The sequence below is a fragment of the Maylandia zebra genome, linkage group LG19, assembly GCF_041146795.1.
Source record: "Maylandia zebra isolate NMK-2024a linkage group LG19, Mzebra_GT3a, whole genome shotgun sequence".
Lineage (NCBI taxonomy): Eukaryota > Metazoa > Chordata > Actinopteri > Cichliformes > Cichlidae > Maylandia > Maylandia zebra.
This window is the reverse complement of record NC_135185.1, coordinates 25,795,040-25,815,242: the sequence shown is the minus strand read 5'-3', so window position 1 is coordinate 25,815,242 and position 20,203 is coordinate 25,795,040. Positions and strand designations below refer to the sequence as shown.

At 40.7% G+C, this 20,203-nt stretch overlaps 1 protein-coding gene across 3 annotated transcripts in view; it reads right to left on the bottom strand.

Annotated features, from left to right (window-relative positions):
• rcan3 (regulator of calcineurin 3) overlaps positions 1 to 20,203 on the bottom strand; it is a 50,244-nt gene that overhangs the window by 4,732 nt on the left and 25,309 nt on the right. For all 3 annotated transcript variants that reach the window (XM_076877407.1, XM_004540439.4, XM_004540441.5), the window contains 2 exons: positions 3,012 to 3,185; positions 1,973 to 2,144 (listed from right to left, as the gene is read on the bottom strand). In XM_076877407.1, coding sequence (XP_076733522.1) covers positions 1,973 to 2,144; positions 3,012 to 3,185 — 346 coding nt within the window. The remainder of the gene's footprint in view (positions 1 to 1,972; positions 2,145 to 3,011; positions 3,186 to 20,203) is intronic.

The following is a 20,203-nucleotide window of genomic DNA, read 5'->3' as shown; positions in this document are numbered from 1 at the left end:
GTACGGCATCTATTATATGGTGACAGCTGTTTTTCCTGTTGGTTAAGGAACAAATCAGGATACGTGTTCAAGAGACAACTATTCCCCGGAATACTCTTGCCATTTGTCTGGATGCCAAACTCAGCGGACTCTGATTGAAAACGGACTCTTGTGAGATTGTATCACAGTCGCCATGGAGATCAGACAGCTGGCAGACAGGAGGAAATTGGTCTTGTCGCTTTTCGCCGTGGTGCCAAACACAAGAGAGGGACACCGAATATAATCCTGCTGTTACCACGGGGAGTTGACAGAGGGAGTCAGCGTGCTGTGCTGCAGCCCTGAGCTAATCTGATGTTGGATGGCAGGATGTGACGCGCAGAACAAAGCAGTTTCTTGAAGCCTCGTGTTGCTATGGTAAAAGCAGAACATGTCAAAATGGTCCTCCGAACTGGACTGTGTGTGTGTAATTGTGCGTGCGAGGACGTGGCGAGTTTAATCATCAGTTTTGGTGATAATAAATGGCGCTCGGGTTGTTTTTTCCACTTCATCAGCATGATCACATCCACATATGCAAGCATGGAAAGACGCTGTGGAAATGGCACACCTTCTTGTGCGTGTTAGGTGACATTTTCTAAAGGCTGCGGCGATCTGATATCTTGCTGACAAGGCAGACAGAGGTGCAGGTGTTTACTTGCCAGTCTAACTGTGGTGGTTTGTGCTGCCTCATTTAGACTGGTTCCTCATTAGCTTTCATATTGCCATGCCACTCTATATGCAACCAGGTACAAAATCTCCAGGGCAAAGTGAGACCTGAACGATATCCAATTGCTATCATTTACACTATGTGTGTGTAAGAAATAAAATCTTCCGACATATTCGTCTGATACGAGTGGATGGTTTAAAACGGGAAGGTATTTAGCATTTGTGGCAGCTCCGTGCAGGCTGGGCATGCATGCCAACACTCAAGTAGTCCATTGCCAGTTTAACTGAGCTAACTTTAGTTCTGAGAGCCTCTAGAACTCTGTTTAAACTTAGAATAACAAGGATGCAATTGTTGATCTGCATAGACATGGAAAGAATGAAACAGCATTGTTCTTGAGGTGGGGAGGAACGTGATTGTAAGATTAGCTGCTACAACTATTTCCACACTGGATGTTTTGTTTTTCCTGGGTGGCATTGATGAATGTTAACTTGGCTCGACTAAATGGAAAGCAGAGCAGATTCACTCGGGCAGATTCTATAAACTATTGCCATTGGTTTACCATCCTCCCTTAATGACTCCTCCTAAATCCCTGAAATAAGTAATGATGAATTGAAATAAATCGTCCCTGCAGGACTTTCTAATCCTAGTTTAATACTGCAGATAGAAAAAAAATACACACAGACGTTCACCACCTCCAAAAATCCACTTATGGTTTCTATGAAGGGGTTTACTCATTAGTCAGTGTATGTTATGCAAAATCATTTGAATCCACTGCTTCTTTCATTGTATATGTACTGACAATGACCCTTGATGCTGATGTATCATAGCTCGAACAATGGATTTGATTCGTGGGATTCAGTCTGGCGTTTCCTTTTTTTATGCTTCTCTGCAAAAAACCACAGCAGCAGGAAGTTCTTCGCTGAGATCACTAAGAAAGACCGATTTTTAAATGGCACAGCATTCTTTAAATGTACTTCTGAACAAGTACTTCAGATGCTATTCAGAAGTGACTAACGCGCCGCAGTAAAAGTCAAGATTAAAAGAGTTATAATTCAAAAATGTTCCATTTCCTTTTGTCATGATTGCTTCCCAGATAAATATCCTTTCCACATCGCCCCCCTGAGGTGCATGAAATAATTTCCTGCTTTTTTTCGGCTTTACTGTTCAGAGACGAATGATTCAAAGGAGATTTTTTCATACATTTGTTGCACACCATTTTCCCTGTGTTACGCCTGTTGTAGGCACCGAGTACCAACACAGAGCACGAGCGTGTTGAAGTTGAGTACTGACCGGGTCCGAGCTTGGCTACGGCGCACAGCAGGTCGTAGTTGATGACGGGCGTGGCGTCTTCGCTCTGGCTCCAGCCCACAGGCGGCGAGGCAGGGGGCGAGATCAGAAACTGTTTGACTGGCTGGGGAGGGGCCAAATATGACTTATCAATGTCCTCGTCACCATTCTGGATCTATTGGAGAGAAGATGATAGCTGATGAAACGACTGTTCTCTTAATTCATACACAAGTCTCATTGTCCGCTGGTTATATGCACAGGATAAACTGAAGTTTCAGTCAGAAGCTCTGTCTTCAAGTCTCAAATAACAGGCTTTTTCCAATGAATGGATTTCAGCATTTTGATAGCTGCCAATTGCTGTAATTACAATACCTACATGTGGCATCTGTCAAGCTGTAAAATCCTTAATCCTCTTACATCAAAGTACTAAAAGGTGCAGCAGGGGTCATGACTGATGATGTATTCGCGATAAGGGGAGTTTCAGTTGGAGTCGCAGTGACTTGTATTTTTTTCAGGAAGCACAACTTTGATGGAATCTTGACTAAAACTGAGCTAAACTGGGTGTTTTGGACTTGCTACACATTAATTTATAGCTATTTAAATGTGATTGAAATACAATTTATACAGTATGTAACCTGTAAAATTCATCCTTCAACCTCTCTCTTCCCCACAACTGCATAGAGACACACTTGTTCACACAGCTACAGTGTAGTGGGTGGGTGGGGAATCAAGAACTGTGTTCTTGTGCTCAATAATGTAACAGATGAGTTTTGACAGGAAGGCTCATAGGTTCAGGAAGCAGTCAGGTGTGGCTCAGAGATGCAAACAACACTAAAAGATGGATTAAAAAGAGAAATTGAAAGAATTTGGGAGGAGATTGTGTACCATGCTCTTTCTCCGAGTTTGTTTTTCTGTGTGTTGCTGTGCACACACAATGCACTGTGCCCTAACTCTCTATGTAAATAAGCAGTGCTTTGCCTCAGATCCTCCATCTCCCAGGCCCCCTTCCTGCCCTTTCCCAGACCCCTCAGCTGACACTTACTTGAGCAAAGTAGAGTTTAAGCTTCTTGCCGTTGAACTCGGACTCATGTAGCTCAATGCGTGCGCGGGCTGCTGCCTCTGGGGTGCTGAAGTTGATCCGGACTCTCCGGAAGCTTTTGAACATTTGGAAAGTCGCCTGTTCATCGTAGATCCTAAACAATGCCTTGAACCTCTCCTGCACAAGATAAAAAAGGTAAAAATGTACAAGTCTGATGAGAGATCGAGGCTATTGTTGAGCATGTTAACCTGCTGATACTGTGAAATACAGCAACCATTTAAAAACCCAAATAGACTAAACAAGTCACATTTTTTCCATAAACACTTAAAACAATGTTTTCTTAGTTAACATTTATTCACTGACAAACCACGGCAATAGTATTTACACAGCGATATGCTTGACTAGAGGCAAATCTTCTGAGTCAGCGTCATCATCTTTCACTTAATGATTGTCAAAATTGGATTAAAAACTGTTGTTTATTGTTCTCTATTTCTTTTGTGTGCAATTACTCAAGATGAACTATGTTCTCTGAGCACTATTTTCTCAAAAGCTAGATAACATCAAATATCTCAAATACAACAAAATAAGATATTTGAGAACACTACGCGAGAAACTCGTGTGACTAAGTGCTCTGCGTCCAGCTCTGTCATTTTCCAGCACTCTTCTCTGCTGTTGTCTCTCTTTTCGTTTTTAATCCTTATGTAATTTTCTGCTTCTTGAACTATATGTCGTTAAACATTCCCATATCCCCCCCATCAGGCCTCACCAAATTGGCCTCCTCAACTGTAAACTCAATCAAGCAGCTCAGCAGGAGGGCAAAAAAAAAGAAAGTAAGAGGCCACCAGGGGAGCTCGTTTCTGAATAATCAGTAGTGCTACTCTTTGAATCCTTCCAACAATGACTATCAAACTAGACCCTCTTTTGAGAAGGAAGAAGGATGATCAACTGAATGTGGTCTTCTGCCAGTACAGGTTCACAGGGCCTTTACATCTTTAATGTAGTTCTTGTGCTCAACTTGGGTAAAGCGGCCATTACAAAAACATTTCTACTTAATACTTAAAGAGTTAAAGTTAATGCAAAGCCATAGTTAAGTATGTGGATATGGCCGTTTGCTTTTACTTTAATCAAGTGTCTTAAGAGCCACGTGTTTGCAATCAGTGGTGCCAATGTCTACTTTTAAACGCTGGTCTCAAGTCAGCGCCCATTTCTGTTATTGTCTGACAGATTTTTATCTGAGCTGAATTTTTCTTCTGTCAGTGGAAGCTAGAAACTAAAATAGTCCCATAGCACTTTCTTTGTTGAGCTGACACAGCAGCTATCACCAGGATGGAAAAGGTGAGCGTTACCTGAAGGAATACAGGCAGCATGTCGGCTGTGAGATCTGCCTCTGTACATTAGTGACACCTAAGTGACAGGATACACCTATAATCTGCACACTCAGCACACCGGGATGAGTTCTGGGCTCTCTCTGCGTGTCGTTTCAGCCCTGTGTCTTATTGGAGAACACTTGCCAGAATCTGGCACATATTCATCTGGCCTTGTTTGACATTTAATGCAAAAATCTTAACACTTTCACACTGTATGTAATCAAACTACGAGCAACACATAAAAGTCTGGGTATCATAAATTAAAGTCAAGCTGCAAACACTGCACTGACATGCTAAAATGTCCATATTCATATAAAAAAGAACTGTTTTCATTCATTTTTATTCAGTTTTTTCCGTCTAAAAAGCTGTTTTTAAATAAAATATCTTTTTACTATAACGCAAGACACAAACATCTGAACATCTGGATCAAGATGCTGAAACTGACTCAAATCATTGTCTGTGAAGGTTCTCAGTCATCCAGGTCATCGTAGTCTAAGGCGATCCTGATTAGGTAGAGGATCGCCAGGGGGTCCTTTGTCCCTCTTTGAGGGGAAACTCCCACTGGGTTTAAATCTGGGACTCTCCACCATTTGACCCTTAGAACTGAAGAAGCTTCTCGGATGAGAGGTGAAACGTCTCCAAGCAACTTAAACAAGTCCAGACGCTTTTCTTTCCAAGCTCCTTAGACTGACTCAAATCATTGGCATTTCTACCTAAATGATCGATTAATTACTAAGTGACTAATCAGTTCACAGTAAAGTAAACACTTAATAATGATCAGTAAAGCCATCGTGCATTTGTATTAATATATAGCTGCTATATCTCAGTGCCTTGGTTTTTTGTTGACACAGTAAATATATATGCTTTATAATATGGGCCTTTCTGTAGAGAAATCACATAATGACACTATCTGACACATGCACAGCTCTAAATGATTCAGCAAGCTGTCAGCTGCCATCATGCTGCAGTGTGCTGTTCACAGTGGTCAAACAATTTGGAGGAAAATAAAAAAGAAGATTAGCGCTTTTACTCCTAATCCTCCCCCCTTTCCCCTCTTGTTTTATTTTCACGTCTTCTCCCCATGTAAGTGCATCAGGTCTTCTGTTGCTGAACCCCTCTGGGTAGCTGGCTTAACATCAGAAGTGACTTCACCTACAGGCCATGTGATACCATTTTTAGTCAGATTTGGACTTCACCATACAAGGTGCGTACTTAAGATGCTAGGAAAAGAGGTCAAGTTAGGAATGTGTGAATATCTTGACTCCTTTTAAGTGAAACTTTTTGCAATTAAAACGCAAAAATCCCTCAAAGCCAGAGGAGATTGAAGAGCATGCTTATCGCTAAATATAATGGGAGAGCTGGGAGTTAAGTATGTTGATTTAATATGAATGGTCTACGCTCAAAGTTGTGCATAAATAGCAGGAGAAGCAACATGTCAAGATGTTACTTCTCATATTACATATTGCATTAGAGAGGGTACATAGTAATCCTAATAACAGAGATTTATAAATCCATCTGTCTCTTGTGAACCACTCAGTTTTACATAAGTGAAATACTAAAACCTAATTACAGAGGCCTAGGGAAAAATGTGTTTTCCCTGAATTTCTCATGAATGATGCAGGCAAAGAGGCATAAAACCCTCCTAGTGATAGCTCTGGATGCTATCAGATTGCTGCAGTTGCCCATACTTTGCATAGTATTCTGCAATAAGTCTACGGTGTTGGGGGTTGATGCATTGTGTGTTTCTTCTTCAGTTGTGTTTATACACCTGTCTGCACTTAATTATTAGTTATTATTAAACTCTGGCTCTCTTCCACGTCATGTCTTTGTCCTGTCTTGCTTCCTTCACCCCCAACCACGTATTGCCCTCCCTGAGTCTGGTCCTGCTGAAGGTTTCGTCCTGTTAAAAGGGAGTTTTTCCTTCCCACTGTCACCAAAGTGCTTGCTCATAGGGGGTCATATAATTGTTAAGGTTTTTGTTAAGGTGTTTTCTGTTTTGCATTGTAGGGTCTTTACCTTACAACATAAAGAGGCTTGACGCAAATGTTGTGATTTGGCGCTATATAAATAAAACTGAATTGAGTTGTCTGTGAAGGTTCTCAGTCCTCCAGGTCATCGTAGCCTAAAGAGCCTAAAGAGCTTTAAAAGAAAAGAAAAGATTTCTTAAAGATGTTTCAGCTTTCATCCGAGAAGCTTCTTCAGTTCTAAAAGCAACTGGTAGAGAGTCCCAGATTTTAAACCCTAGTGGAGTGTCACCAAGAGGGTCATGGACCCCCCTATTGATCCTCTGATTAATCACGCGAACCCCAGGTGTGAAAATGGGTGTGGGTCACAATCAGCCAAGGTTTCAGGTGAACCCATTGTGAAACCTAGCCCCACCCTATCATGTGATTTACTGAGGTCAAATGTCCCAGGCTGTGAGTGGGCGTCAAGGCTTCTGGGAGGGGATCTCAACACTGGATTATAGATGGCAAAATTGAAGTGAACTGAGTTGAATTCCTTAGCAACCAGTTGCTACTGGGTCACTGATCGGCCTCTAGGGCTGTATGACTGAGGCCTAAATGGTCTCACCTTTCAATTTGTTAAATGTTGTTTTCAGGTTCCTTAATATTTGCATGTGAGCACGACAGATTTTGTTTTAAATTTGAATTTTATATTTAATAAATGAACAATGGAACAAATCCACATGGACAGGCTTTTGTGGTCACTTTAGACGAGCAAAAAAAGCTTCAAACCTCACTTGTTACTAAACTGTTTACAGCCTACACTATGGAAAGCATGTTAGGAAACAGCTGCTTACACATTCAGCAGGTGTAAAACAAAATTAGCATTCACTTGAAGTTTTTTCTTCCCTCAAGGCGAATGCTTGAGGGAAGCATTTGTTCAGTACAATTTCCTAGCTACAGTACATTTGTACATTTGTATAGTACATTTGGTTTATCTGAGCTAAAAAGGAAAAGATGCTGGTGAGCATGCTCGCACTAAATTAAGATATTAACGATGCAGTGACTAAAATGAAAAGACTGAAGCAGTCACCTTAAAAAAGCTTTCAAGCGTCATATAGCTAAAGGAAATTGACTGAAGACAGACTCATGAGTCACAGTTGGTGTTTATCATAAGAGACACGTTTGTTGGTTATGAGTAAACTGGGGGTGGGAGGTTGGTAGCATTTGTATTGCAAGATCTTGATTTACATTTCAGAGCATTTTACATTTCCATTGTTTGTTACAGTTGCTCCTGATTTTGGTGTAATCGTGACTTGAGTATAACAACAAAGACACTTGTTGAACCTCTCTGTAGAGCCCGCCTCAGCCCTTATTCACACTGTGAATTTTCCATGAGCCTTGGCCAGCTTCTATGACTCAGATGTCATCAAAACTCCATGTGTAAAACTGATAAGATTATCATTTACATACACAGAGGCACACACACACACACCCACACACACAGTGGTGACTTCCTTAACCCAAATTGATATTTTGGCATGTGCAAAGACGTGGGAAAGCTCTGAGATCATGTTCCATAATAGCAGGCAATGTTTGTTTTACACCACCATATGCCAGCGCTGATAAACCCACGACTGATTGGTGCGTAACAAGTGAGCGTGCTGATCACTAATTTATGTGGCCTCTATGCGCAAACATGTTAAAGGAATGAGAGGAGGAAGACGAGGGGAAACGAGGAAGAAGAGAGGGGTTGTTGAGTTACATGTGGCTGAAAAGTGCCCTGCTCATCTGCCATCGCAATGTTCCCTGTGGTGACCTACTCCCTTTGTTCCCTTGTGTAGTGTGTGTTTGTGAGAGAGATACAGAGAGCAATTGAGCAAGTCTGTGGGTGATGTAGACAAAGCGTTCATGATTCTTCACTGTGTTTCCACAGCTGTAGGTACCCACACAAATACAATACGCCTACTATACACTCACGCACAGGGAAGTCTGCATAATAAAAATAATTGGGCAGCGCCATTCGTCTCTAAGCACAGCTGAAGGACGACCGCTTTTAACCGCACAAAATCCTACCAGTACTCTGTGTCCTGTGAGAGCCCGAAGGACAACAGGTGAGGGAGAAGAAGCGAACAGCACGTCCTGTTTTTCATTCTCAACACAGAAGATTAAAAAAAAAAACAACCTTCACACCTCCAAAAAACAAACAAACCTGAAAATAAGAACAAGCTGGATACCGAATTGCTTCAGAACATAAAATTTGCTGCTGTTTATAATAAGGCTGTTGCTCACGGGAGAATTCCAGTGTGTGTAGAGTCTTTGGTGTAGACCGCACATTTCTCCATGTCACCTTTGTGTAACACCCGAGCTATAGCTCCACGAGCCAGATTCCCTTACTTTCCTGTCTTTGATTTTGCTTCTGCCCAGTTGTTGCGTAACAGAGCTACTCTGTCACAACATTCAAGCTGAATCTGTCATGGTCCTCGTTTTTTGGACCCTGAGTTATGATTTCTGAACTTATTTGTCAAGTATTTTCCGTTTGGCTCTTAGTTTGTTTGCATTTATTTGTATTTTCTTTTTTAATCTTTAGGCCAGGGGTGTCAAACATAAGGCCCACAGACCAGAACCGGCCCTGCAAGGACTCCAAACAGGCCCACTGGACAACTTTGAAAATTGGAAGGACTGCACAGATTTTTACCTTTTAACTGTATTTTCATGTTTTACAGCTTTTCCTATTGAAAGAGGCCTCCATCCCCCAATTGCCATTCGCACTACACAAAAAATAATTAAATAATAGTGATTATTTACAGCAGGGGTCACCAACCTTTTTGAAAGTGAGAGCTACTTCTTGGGTACCGATTAATGTGAAGGGCTACCAGTTTGACACACACTTCTCAAATAACAAATTTCCTCAGTTTAACTTAATTATGTGTTATCATTAATAATTAATGATATTCATCTATGTATGGACACTAATTATGTTAATTATTTTTCACCATAATTATAAAGAATGCAAGTAGGAAACAAGGTAGGAAACATAAATATCAATATGCAACGCTTTATTTCTATATATCTCTGCAAGTATTTACATTTTGAAGTGATCACTTCTACAACATTTTCACTTACCACTAACAAATTTTAACAAATCATGCACTGTTACATACATTATTTTTGTATGTATGTAACATACAAAAAATCAACTTTCAAATTTTACAGAACTTTTCACCAAATTGGCAGCATTTTAAAGCAAATTGCCACTGAGAACATCTAATATGGCTTTCTTTGTCTGTTAGTGGGAAACCTGGCATTGCATGCTGTTCACCAGTGTGTTGTAATCTGGGGTATAACTTGACACTGCAACTCTGAGTGAGTCTTGCAGATGTGCATCGGAGAGGCGTGTTCTGTGTTTGTTCTTGATGAAGTTCATGTCAGAAAAGGCTGATTCACAAAGATAGGTTGAACCAAACAGGCTGGCAACCTTCATAGCTGCTGTGCACACACCACTGTACTTTTCTGTGTCAACAAGGCACCAAAGGTTTGGTGCACCCTGATAGGCTTTGAGGTGGACGTCATTTTGCAATGTTACAATTTCGATTTCCACCTGTCCAGCATCCAAGCTGAACATTGAACTTAGTTGCTCAGCAATGCATGTTGTGTCCACATTCATGAAAGGATTGGAAACAAATGAGACGCATGGCTCAAGCTGATCAAGGTCACAAAACCTGTTCTCAAACTCTTGACCAAGTCAGTTTATGACTTGAGTGTACTTTTCTGCAACTTTGGCAAAAGTCTCAGATGCAGAAGCATTGTCTTTCAGCACCATCTGCACAGAAAGAAAGTGCAGCACCTTTTTTCTCTGTAAATGCACAGAGAAGATGCTCATCTGGGCTTTAAATCCATTTAAAGCACTTATCATGTCAGCAACAGTCTTACCTTTGCCTTGCAGCTCACAGTTCAAATGGTTCAGTTTCCCAGTAATGTCTGTTAAAAACGCAAGGTCAAGTGTCCACTCAGTGTCCTCCAGCAGAGATGTGTCTTCCCCTTTGGATTGCATGAACTCCTGGATTTCACCCAAAAGTGACAAAAAACGAAGCAAAATCCGTCCCCTGCTGAGCCATCGGATTTCCGTATGTAGTAGCAGGTCACCATATTCAGCTGACAGCTCCTCCAATAGCACCTTGAATGTTCTGTGCTGTTTAGCTCTGGAGCGGATGCTGTTTATGATCTTCACGACGGGAGTCATGACGTGCTCGAAGCCGATCACCTTTGCGCATAACGCCTGCTGGTGAATGATGCAGTGGTAATGCATGAAGTTTGGGAACTCTGTGTCACCTTTACAGTGAGCGATGAATCCCGTATGTCGGCCGATCATAGCAGGAGCCCCGTCGGTAGTCACTGATACCAGCTTTTCCAACGGTACCTTTTTCTTCGCGAAAAACTCCTTCACCGCGTTATAGATGTCAACTCCCTTCGTTGTTGTCTTTAGCGGCAGTAGTGTCAGAAGTTCTTCTTTTGTGGAGAAACCATCAAATACCATCCGGATAAAGACCATCAGCTGTGCTGTACTGCTGCTGTCGACGGACTCGTCACACTGGATGCTAAACCAACTGCACTTTGCCAGATCCTGATCCAACTGATTGGCCAAGTTCCCGGACATAGCCGACACTCTTCTAACAATTGTAGTTGCCCCCAGCTGGACATCAGAGAGAGTGGAGATTACATCGTTTCCATATTTCTCGTCTTTAAGCACAGTTTTTGCAATTATCATCATTGCTTCTTTGAAAACCTCCCCGTCTAAAAATGCCTTCTTTTTCTTAATCATGAAATGTGTAGCTCTAAATGAGGCTTCGGTTGCTTTTTGAGAGTTTTTCACCGGTCTCGTGAAAAAAGACTGCTGTTTGCTCAAACCTGCCTTTAATTCGCGGGCCTTTTCCGCTCGCAGTGTGCTGCCCTTTGGGTAGTTAGCATGGTAGCTTGTGTGACACGTTCGGAAATGTCTCTCCACCTTGTGCCGCTTTGCCGTTGCCACAGTTGCCCCGCAAATGAGACACACGCATGAATCTTTCACAGTGGTAAAAAAGAACTCTTCCTCCCATTCACTGTGAAAATTATATGTTTTCTTCCTTTTTTCTGCCATGTTTTCCTCATCTCCTCACCTTTGCCTTTGCTGGTCTTCACGGCAACTGTTTCCGTGGAGACCAGCTAGCACTAAATATTAGATCATGATCTAATATTTAATAATAAACTTTTTTTAATATATTATCTCTAACAAATTAACACCAATGCAATTGTGAAGAAAAAATAAAAATAGATGCAGCTTACTGGTAAGTTGTTATGGTGAGCTATTTTTAGAACAGGCCCGCGGACGACTCATGTGGTCCTTGCGGGCGACCTGGTGCCCGCGGGCACCGTGTTGGTGACCCCTGATTTACAGTAATTCCACAGTAAAAAATAAAATAATCAAAATTTTCTGTGAATTTATGAACATTTTTTATAATTGTGTTATAGCACAGTCTTCATGTACTTCATTTTGAAGGTCATTATCAGGTTAGGCATTTTTAATGATGGCAACCTCTTAACTTAATAGTGCCTTTATTTCAACATTTTTGACAGAACAATTGCCATCTTTACGACCTCCACGTGTGCATGCAAGCGTGCTGGACAACTCGCAGATTTATTTGCGAGTCAGTATTTTATTGTATAATTGCATGATCTTAGTTTTTACTTGTTTTCACTAAAAAGCTATAGATATTATTTTAATCTGAATTTTATTTCCTCATACATATAAATGATTTCATGCTTCCAGCAGCAAGACGGCCCTTAAAAATACACTTGAAAAGGTCCTCTTGAATGCTTCTACTAGTATAAAGTGGGAAAATGGAAATTAGCTTTTACATATGATTACATTCTTGCATTACGTAATATTAACCATAATTAGCGTACACATAAAAAGATCTGCAATCAAAAGCTGCAGTTCAGGAACTGTCTGTGGAGGGGGGAAGATACATACAGGAGATCCAACAAAGAGGCAGGCACAACTGCAAACTAGCACAAAAGACACCAACATAAAAAGACACTAAGCTTGCTAGTAAGCTGCAACCTCTCTTGCAGTTTCTCCAGGGCCTTCCTTTCAGAAGCTTCCCCCTTGGGTTAATAGGGTAGTTATGCTCCTGACTGTAAAGGGAAGGCTGTCATCGCAGTGGCAAAAGGACATAACTGTGTGCATGCTCACAGCAGCAAGCTCAAAAAAAGATCAGACAGCATAGGGATGAGGTGTGCAAGTTTACTGGGAAATGTCAACATGGTTTTCGGTGGCAGAACAAAAGAAAGTAGTAATTTAAAGAGCAGTGCTGAGAGAAACAGGAAGCTGGTTAGAGAAAAAAACCCCACAGGATCTACTTCACACCTTCTCTACCTAATGAACTGGTCAAGTATCAGATGACTGTGACTTGAAGTGTTTTCCCGTCTTATGTAAAAGGGAGATTAAGTTTCTTTAATATGTAAACAGCACTAACGCTCAGCAGACCTGCAGGTTCTTCCTGTTCTTACTGACGGATAAACGATTTCAGACACACTGGACAAATACTGGAATGTATTCTCAGCAAGCTGTGTTCAAATTGCGATGTTTTCACAAAAGCGCCTACACGCTGTCACTTTTTATTGTTGTGTTTGTCAGCTCATTGTGTTTACAGAGTTACATAAGGTCCATTTATTTAGCTGTTAGTTTGCTGTCACTGCCGGGAACCAGCGAGTAGCATCATCTGCAACACAGCTACATGTTCCATTATTTCTTTGATGATGCCTGAAAATGCATCACGCACGCACAAATATAATTAATTATTTTCAAAATAATAGGTAACGCAGAAAAGGCATTTGATATTCGTCTGTAGCAATTTTGGACCTTTAATAGTAGACAAATAAAATTACAATAACAGCATTTAAATTAAGGGTTATTTGGATTGATGCTTGGTCAGAAACCGTTTCTCAGGATTCTTCAGATAGACAATAATGGTCGAGAAAATAATAGAGCAGCATAACTATAACAACCCTGGTTGGAGGGCAAATTAAACTAACACATAATAATAAAAACTACAATGAAAGAGGATTTGGTTAAATTTAACCCTAGCCTTAGACAACTTTAGATTTAGATGAAAAATGTCGTTTCAGTTCAAATTCACCCTTTCACAATGTTAAAAATACACATTAGCAGGCCCACGCGCCCCATTTCCAACAAGTTTATCTGAGATTTCCTTGATTTAAATTGACTGACTGGGCCACAATGCTCCATTTTTATCTGGTTTCCCATTTAATCCTGTACAGTATTTCAATCACCCTGGCACTCAGAGCACAATCCATGACTGTAATCCACAAGCTTGTTCAGTTCCATGTTGAATTACACCATTTGGCATTTTGGATCAAAATGAAAAGATTAACCAAACCTAATTGGGACGTGAAGAAGGGTTTTGTTTTTTTCCCCTTCCTTTGGGGAATTACTCAGCTTTCTCTGCGACACGTGCCGAGCTTTAACACAGTCTAATCCAGACCCTCACGCTTGAATTGGATTTGGGTGAAAATCAACAAACTAGGCCACAGAGCTTCTGGGTGAGTGGGGGATGGTGTTACACTAAATATAGATAATGCTGGAATAATTAAGAAAATTCATTTCTTAAGTGTGTAGACAATCGTTTTTAATTACTGTCCTCCCTAAAGGACCAAACTGGAACCAATGTAATGAGGACGAACAAGGTAGGAAGATCTGATTGGAGAGATAACAGACGGCGCTGGACGAAAAATAACTGTACCTGCATGCATTTCTGTTCCAGTATACTTTCTCTAATAGCTTTCCAGTTGAATATGTATTATATTTAAAATATAGAAGACCCTTCAAGTGGCGGATTTTAGAGAAATCACAGTAAAAAAATAAAATAAAATAAAATAAAAACTCAAATTACAAAGAGGATTTCTTGAGTTTTCTAGGTTTTTAAGTTTCATTTATTGTGCATGACCACTAACATCCATTATCTACTCCTCATATAGCGTCTAAATAAAGGGAAATTATTTATTACACCTCGTTAGTCCCCTTTTTTCCCCATCTCAGATTACTGATAATTGTTCTAGCCATCTTCACATTAGTATTAAAGTAAAGGCAGGACTTTGAAAATCTTCTAACTTCAATTAAACATCTGTAAACTACATAATAGTTTATCTGTTTGTTTAAAAAACTGAAAGTCAATAACTCAAATGGCTTGGAAGTGACTTTATTAAACGTAGATTCTAATTGTACATATCCGCTAAATTTTACCACCACTTTTTTTCCAGCTTCTTTGAGAAATTTAGTTAACTGGCAATCTGGGAACCCATCTGCTATTATCTGATGACTTTACCTGTGGGGATAACTGCCAACATTTGCAGCTTCCATTGTATACAGCAAAAATCATTCGCCACGGTTTCCTGATCTTTGTTTACAATGGAAGAGACATTTTTAAAAGCTTCAGATGTTAGCCAGTGGGTTTTGAGACTGCATTTTGTAAAAATGCTACCTCTGTTTTACTCTTACCAGAGACTACTTACTCAAGCTTGATCCATTAATCCTATAAGCAAACTACAAACAGAAACAAGAAGCCTTACAGAAGCAAAAAAAAAAAAACCCTTTATGTCCAGACACGTTCATATACATATAGATATCTATATATACACAGATAGATAGATAAAAATATGCACACACACACATATATATATATGTATATGTAAGTTACTGTCTTCCTTCTCTCACCCCAACCGGTCACGGCAGATGGCCCCGCCCCTCCCTGAGCCTGGTTCTGCCGGAGGTTACTTCCTGTTAAAAGGGAGTTTTTCCTTCCCACTGTCGCCAAAGCGCTTGCTCATAGGGGGTCATATGATTATTGGGTTTTTCTCTGTATGTATTATTGTAGGGTCTACCTTACAATATCAAGTGCTTCGAGGCGACTGTTGTTGAGTTGTGTACAAATAAAATTGAATTGAATTGAAGTTCAGCTCAACACGGCTTCATTGGCATAAATAGTTCAATAAACTGCATAAAGAAATACTTCATATATTAACTGTTTAAATATTTATGAGCAATGCGATCAACATCAATTCATTTTCTGTCTAGTATTGTTTTACATGCTTGATTGAGAGGTGTGAAAACTAGTGCTCCCCCAAAAGAGCCAAAATCCAACACATAACATAAATTACTGAACTTCAATAACTTAGTGAAACTTAAAAGAGTGTGTTTAATATATAAAGTCTTACACTCCCTTGCTCCACCACCACTAAAGCAGTTCATTAGGCATAAAGAAAGCTCAGACAGGACCAATCGAGCTACAACCCGAGGAGACTTGTTTATTCCCCACAGACGGACAGCATTTGGGCAGAACGTCCTTTCTGTCCAGGGTGGCCATCTGTGGATCAGTCTTCCCCGATCCATTAGAGAATGCTCGACATTCAACTTGTTTAAGGCACAGGTTAAAAACTGGTTATGGACAAATCAAGTGTGTGATCATGTATAAGTTGTATAGTTTTAATGTTTTATTTGGGAATAGAATGATATGTGTGAGTTTGGTGATGGAGTTTTTATTATAAATGAATTATGAATTTTTTATGAATTATTATGTCTATTTTTTAATGTTTTATGGACAACAGATGGAAATTAGCCCTTGGCTATAATCTGGCATGTTTACATTCATGTAATTTATTTTACATTTATGTTCATTAACATGCACGGTCCTAAATAAATAAACACCAGAGAGTTTCCAAAAACCAACATAAAAGCCCTGAACTGAAACATAAAGTACTTGAGTATTTTACAATACGCTTGTAACATGCCACATACAAATTATAGGTGCTCAGTGGTTTCTGTTGGCTGTTATGGCTACATTCAGCCTGGAGGTTAGGGGTTAGTGTTTTAGCTTACAATATAAAACATTGTAAGCTACTGTTAGCTTGTGACTACTTAGGATTAGGTAATGTGTCAGAGAGAAAAAAATCTGACTCAGTATCACTGGATAAACTCCGGATAAAGATTGTGCGTGTGTGTGTTTGTGTGTGTGCAGTGACCTGTACCAACATAGGGAATCACAGCTTTCCTCAAATCAGCCATTAACATTAGCATAGCAGCAAATCCTTAGTATTACAAAACAGTGAGAACAATCTGTGATTAACAGCTTTGTCTTCATTGTGACGGCTCTGAAAACACTGGGAAGGCATGTGAATGGGCCAAGTGTTATACAGGTGAATAAATACCTTGAGCAATGAGCTGAATTGACAGGGCCCAACGCTGCACTGCTATGCTGCCACTGCCAAGGGCACAACGTGTCCACGACAGGGAGTTAAAAATCAGTTTATAGCACAGGGAGACTCATTAATCCTATTACCGCCAACGTGGTCATTACGGTTTTTTTTAAAACCGATTTTTTATCGAAGCTGGAGCTTTTCCTCTTCAGCTCCATTTAGGCAGAACACACAGATGGTGATACAAGCACACGCATGAAATTTCTAGCTGGCTCGCACGCAGATCCGTACGCTTTTAAGGTGACGATAATCCAGAGAGTTACACAACATTACATAAGGTGGCTAAAAGATGCCACACCAACAGTCCTTAACTCAGGCCGCAGAGTACAGACAAATGAGCTCACCACTCTCACTTCCTACTGCTCACTCTTGCATTTTACCCTCTTTCAACATCTCTGGTGGCAATCAGTGCATTACTCTGTGGTGATACAGCATCTCTAGTGATGATTAAGCAGTACAGAAACAAAGGCAAGAGCATGCTGCACAGTTACATCACCATGTTTTGTTGCAGAAATATTATGGACAGTGATTCAAAATGGTAAAAGCATGACCCTAGATGCATCACATATCTACCAATGTACTTTTAATTCCTTATGAATTGCTCTGAAACAGGAGAGAAACTTTCATGGCCTAACAGTTTACAATGACATGTCAAATTCCTTATATTAAGACACCGAAAGTCCCAAAACTCCACAGTGTTTGATTTACTGGTCTCAGCAGATGGCTGATCCTCCTTGAGCCTGGTTCTACCGGAAGCTTCTTCCTGTTAACAGGGAGTTCTTCCTTCCCTCTGTCACCAAGTTCTTCCTCAAAGGGCGTTGTTTGATTGTTGAGGTTTTCTTTTTCCTATTGTAGGGTCTTTACCTTACAATATAAGTTCCCTTGAGGCCACTGTTGCTGGGATTTGTTATCTAACTAAAAGCAAACTAAAAGCAAAATTGCACAAAAAGAAAAGTGTACTTGTTTTTAGAAACTGAGACTCATAAGTGTGTTTATTTTATGATATACAATTGAATGCATAATCTATTAATCTATGTGCCGCATATGGATAAACACACAGCTCTATATTTAATATTATTAGTTTTTGCCCTTAGCTTTCACAGTGCAGTGTATACGCCATAGACTGCAGGGTATGTAAAACTCTTGCTGTGTTTTTCCTTAGTAATTGGCTTGATGTTGCTTTTTCAGTCCCTTGCATTCTCACAGCCATTTTTCTGAGACAGGAAATCTAATTGGAAATTCTGACAAGAAAATTATGTTCCACAAGAACCTTCAATAACAAAGACCAGTCACTGCATGATGCCGTTTCCGAACCCTTTGTCCTCGGTAAGTAAATTGGGAGCCCCTACATTCCATTGCAAGACCTTTTTTATTTTGCATCTAATCTTATCACACAGTCATGTCATCTTGGCTACATGGTAACCAGACACCCAAGCCAGGAGCATGTCCTTTGTTCTACGTCACCCTAACGGACACAGCACTAACCTTTAGCTGACACCTGAGCTCGAGCACTTATCTAGGGTTTCAGGCAAATGTGAATGCCGCCTGCCCAGTGCCCAGAGTGGGGGGAACAGGCACACCTGAGCCCACTGCTCAGACCCAGGATCGCTCAACCCTGCCAATATGCAGATCTAGTTTCCTACCAGCACAGAAAATGATACTGCCGATGTCTACATCCATTCTGCCTTCCCTACCCTACCCTTCTGTTGCTTCTCTGCCTCTTGCCTTACACAAACACCTGGTCTGGCAGCATCACAACAATGTTTTTAAATGTGAGTCTAAGATAACATGAACGCTCAAATCTAATGCATGGTTATTCGGTATGCACTAAGAGCTCTGTCAGTGGTATTTCCCTAGAATATTAAAACAAAAGGCCAAATGTCTAAGTGGGACTGATACATGTATATTTTTTATCTTCACTCTGCTATATTGTACATAAGGCCTATATAAAAAAATTCCACACTCACCCTTCGGGCAATCTTTACCCTTCAAGCTCAGGTCCTCTACCAGAGGCCTGGGACACACACACACACACACACACACACACACACACACACACACACACACACATATACATATATAGTTAGGGTTTAAGCAAAGGATAGAAAATATCTCTATATAAAACTATGGTCTAGTATATTGCTTTTTACCTTCCTGTGCTGTTTATATGCTTAAAATAAACTTCCTAAATGAAGCGCGATGACAACATGTTATGTAACGTAGCACATTAAAAAAAGACAGCGGGAAAGAATGAAAACATCACAGACGTCAGCAAAATCACTCTTCAGTTTTGCTGAACAACAAAAGCGCAGATTAGTCATCAGATCTCGTCTCCTTCCTCATAACCAGCGCGGTTTCTACAACAGCAAAGCGTGAGAACAGACGCAGGGAAGTGAGAGACGGGCAGAAAGACAGACAGTCGACAGGACAAATGGAAAGTGACCCAGGTGGATGGCAAATTCTCCCAGTGTCCTCTGCGAGGTGCTGTTTGTGTTTGCTGACAGAGATGTTTGTCTGTAGGTCTGCGAGTCCGCTGACTCACTGTTGTGGTTGGAGTGTGTGAGTGTGTCAGTGTTACTAGAGTCTTCTGTGTGGGGGAAATCAGGCATAAGTCGAAAATAGCTGTACTTGGTGGTTTGCAGTGTAGCCTCTGTGTGCTGTTTTCATGATGAGGCGGGTCTGACTGTCGGGAGAACCGATGGAGCTGTGTGAAGAGGTCATGATGTCAAAATGCTGTTTTTTCCAGCAACACTGATGTGTTAAACGTATCATAAAGATACTTTCGGCTGCTCCCTTACTCACAAGGGGTCGCCTCAGTGGGTAGCTCGGCATGTTCGATTTGCCAGATTTCTACACCCGATGCCCTTCCTGACTAGGCCTGCCACGATTAGTCGACTAGTCACGATTACGTCGACTATCAAAATCGTCGACGACTGATTTAATAGTCGACGTGTCGTTTGATGCTTTGTAAGATCACAAAAGACGCAGGAATAAGTGGCAGGATTTAAGAGTGTAATAACGGACTGAAACAGAAGATGGCAGCACTGCATGTACAAGGATGCCAGCTGCCGTTAAACCCCGAAGAAGAAGCAGCTGTGTCCCAGAATTCATAGCGCGGCCCAGCTCAGTTTACAACAATGGCGGCAGCTAGTTAGTTTTAATATTACTCTTATTATTCTTTCTGGGTCACAAAATAAATGTTTAACATATTTTCAGGTGAGAATGTAGCTGTGTAAACCTCAAATATCTGCTCAGTTTATCAGGACACCACATATTTTCAAAAGCGCTCCGACGTTTTCAGAGACGTCTGTTACCCACTAGCTCGATAGCGAGCCGGGAGCTAGGCTCACTAGAGCCGTGAGAACACCGGACTCCTGGCAAATCGTTTTCAAACCCACCGCTGTCTTTCGCTACTCAGGTTAAACATGATATATAAGTCACTTAGATAACTTAACGATGTTATTCTTTGGCTTTTTTTTTTTTTAGTATTTTATTTGTTCCTGAGTAAATCGGTTTGGCTGAGATTAAAGTTATAGTTTTTACACAGCTGAATAAACGTCAAGCAGACAACTGA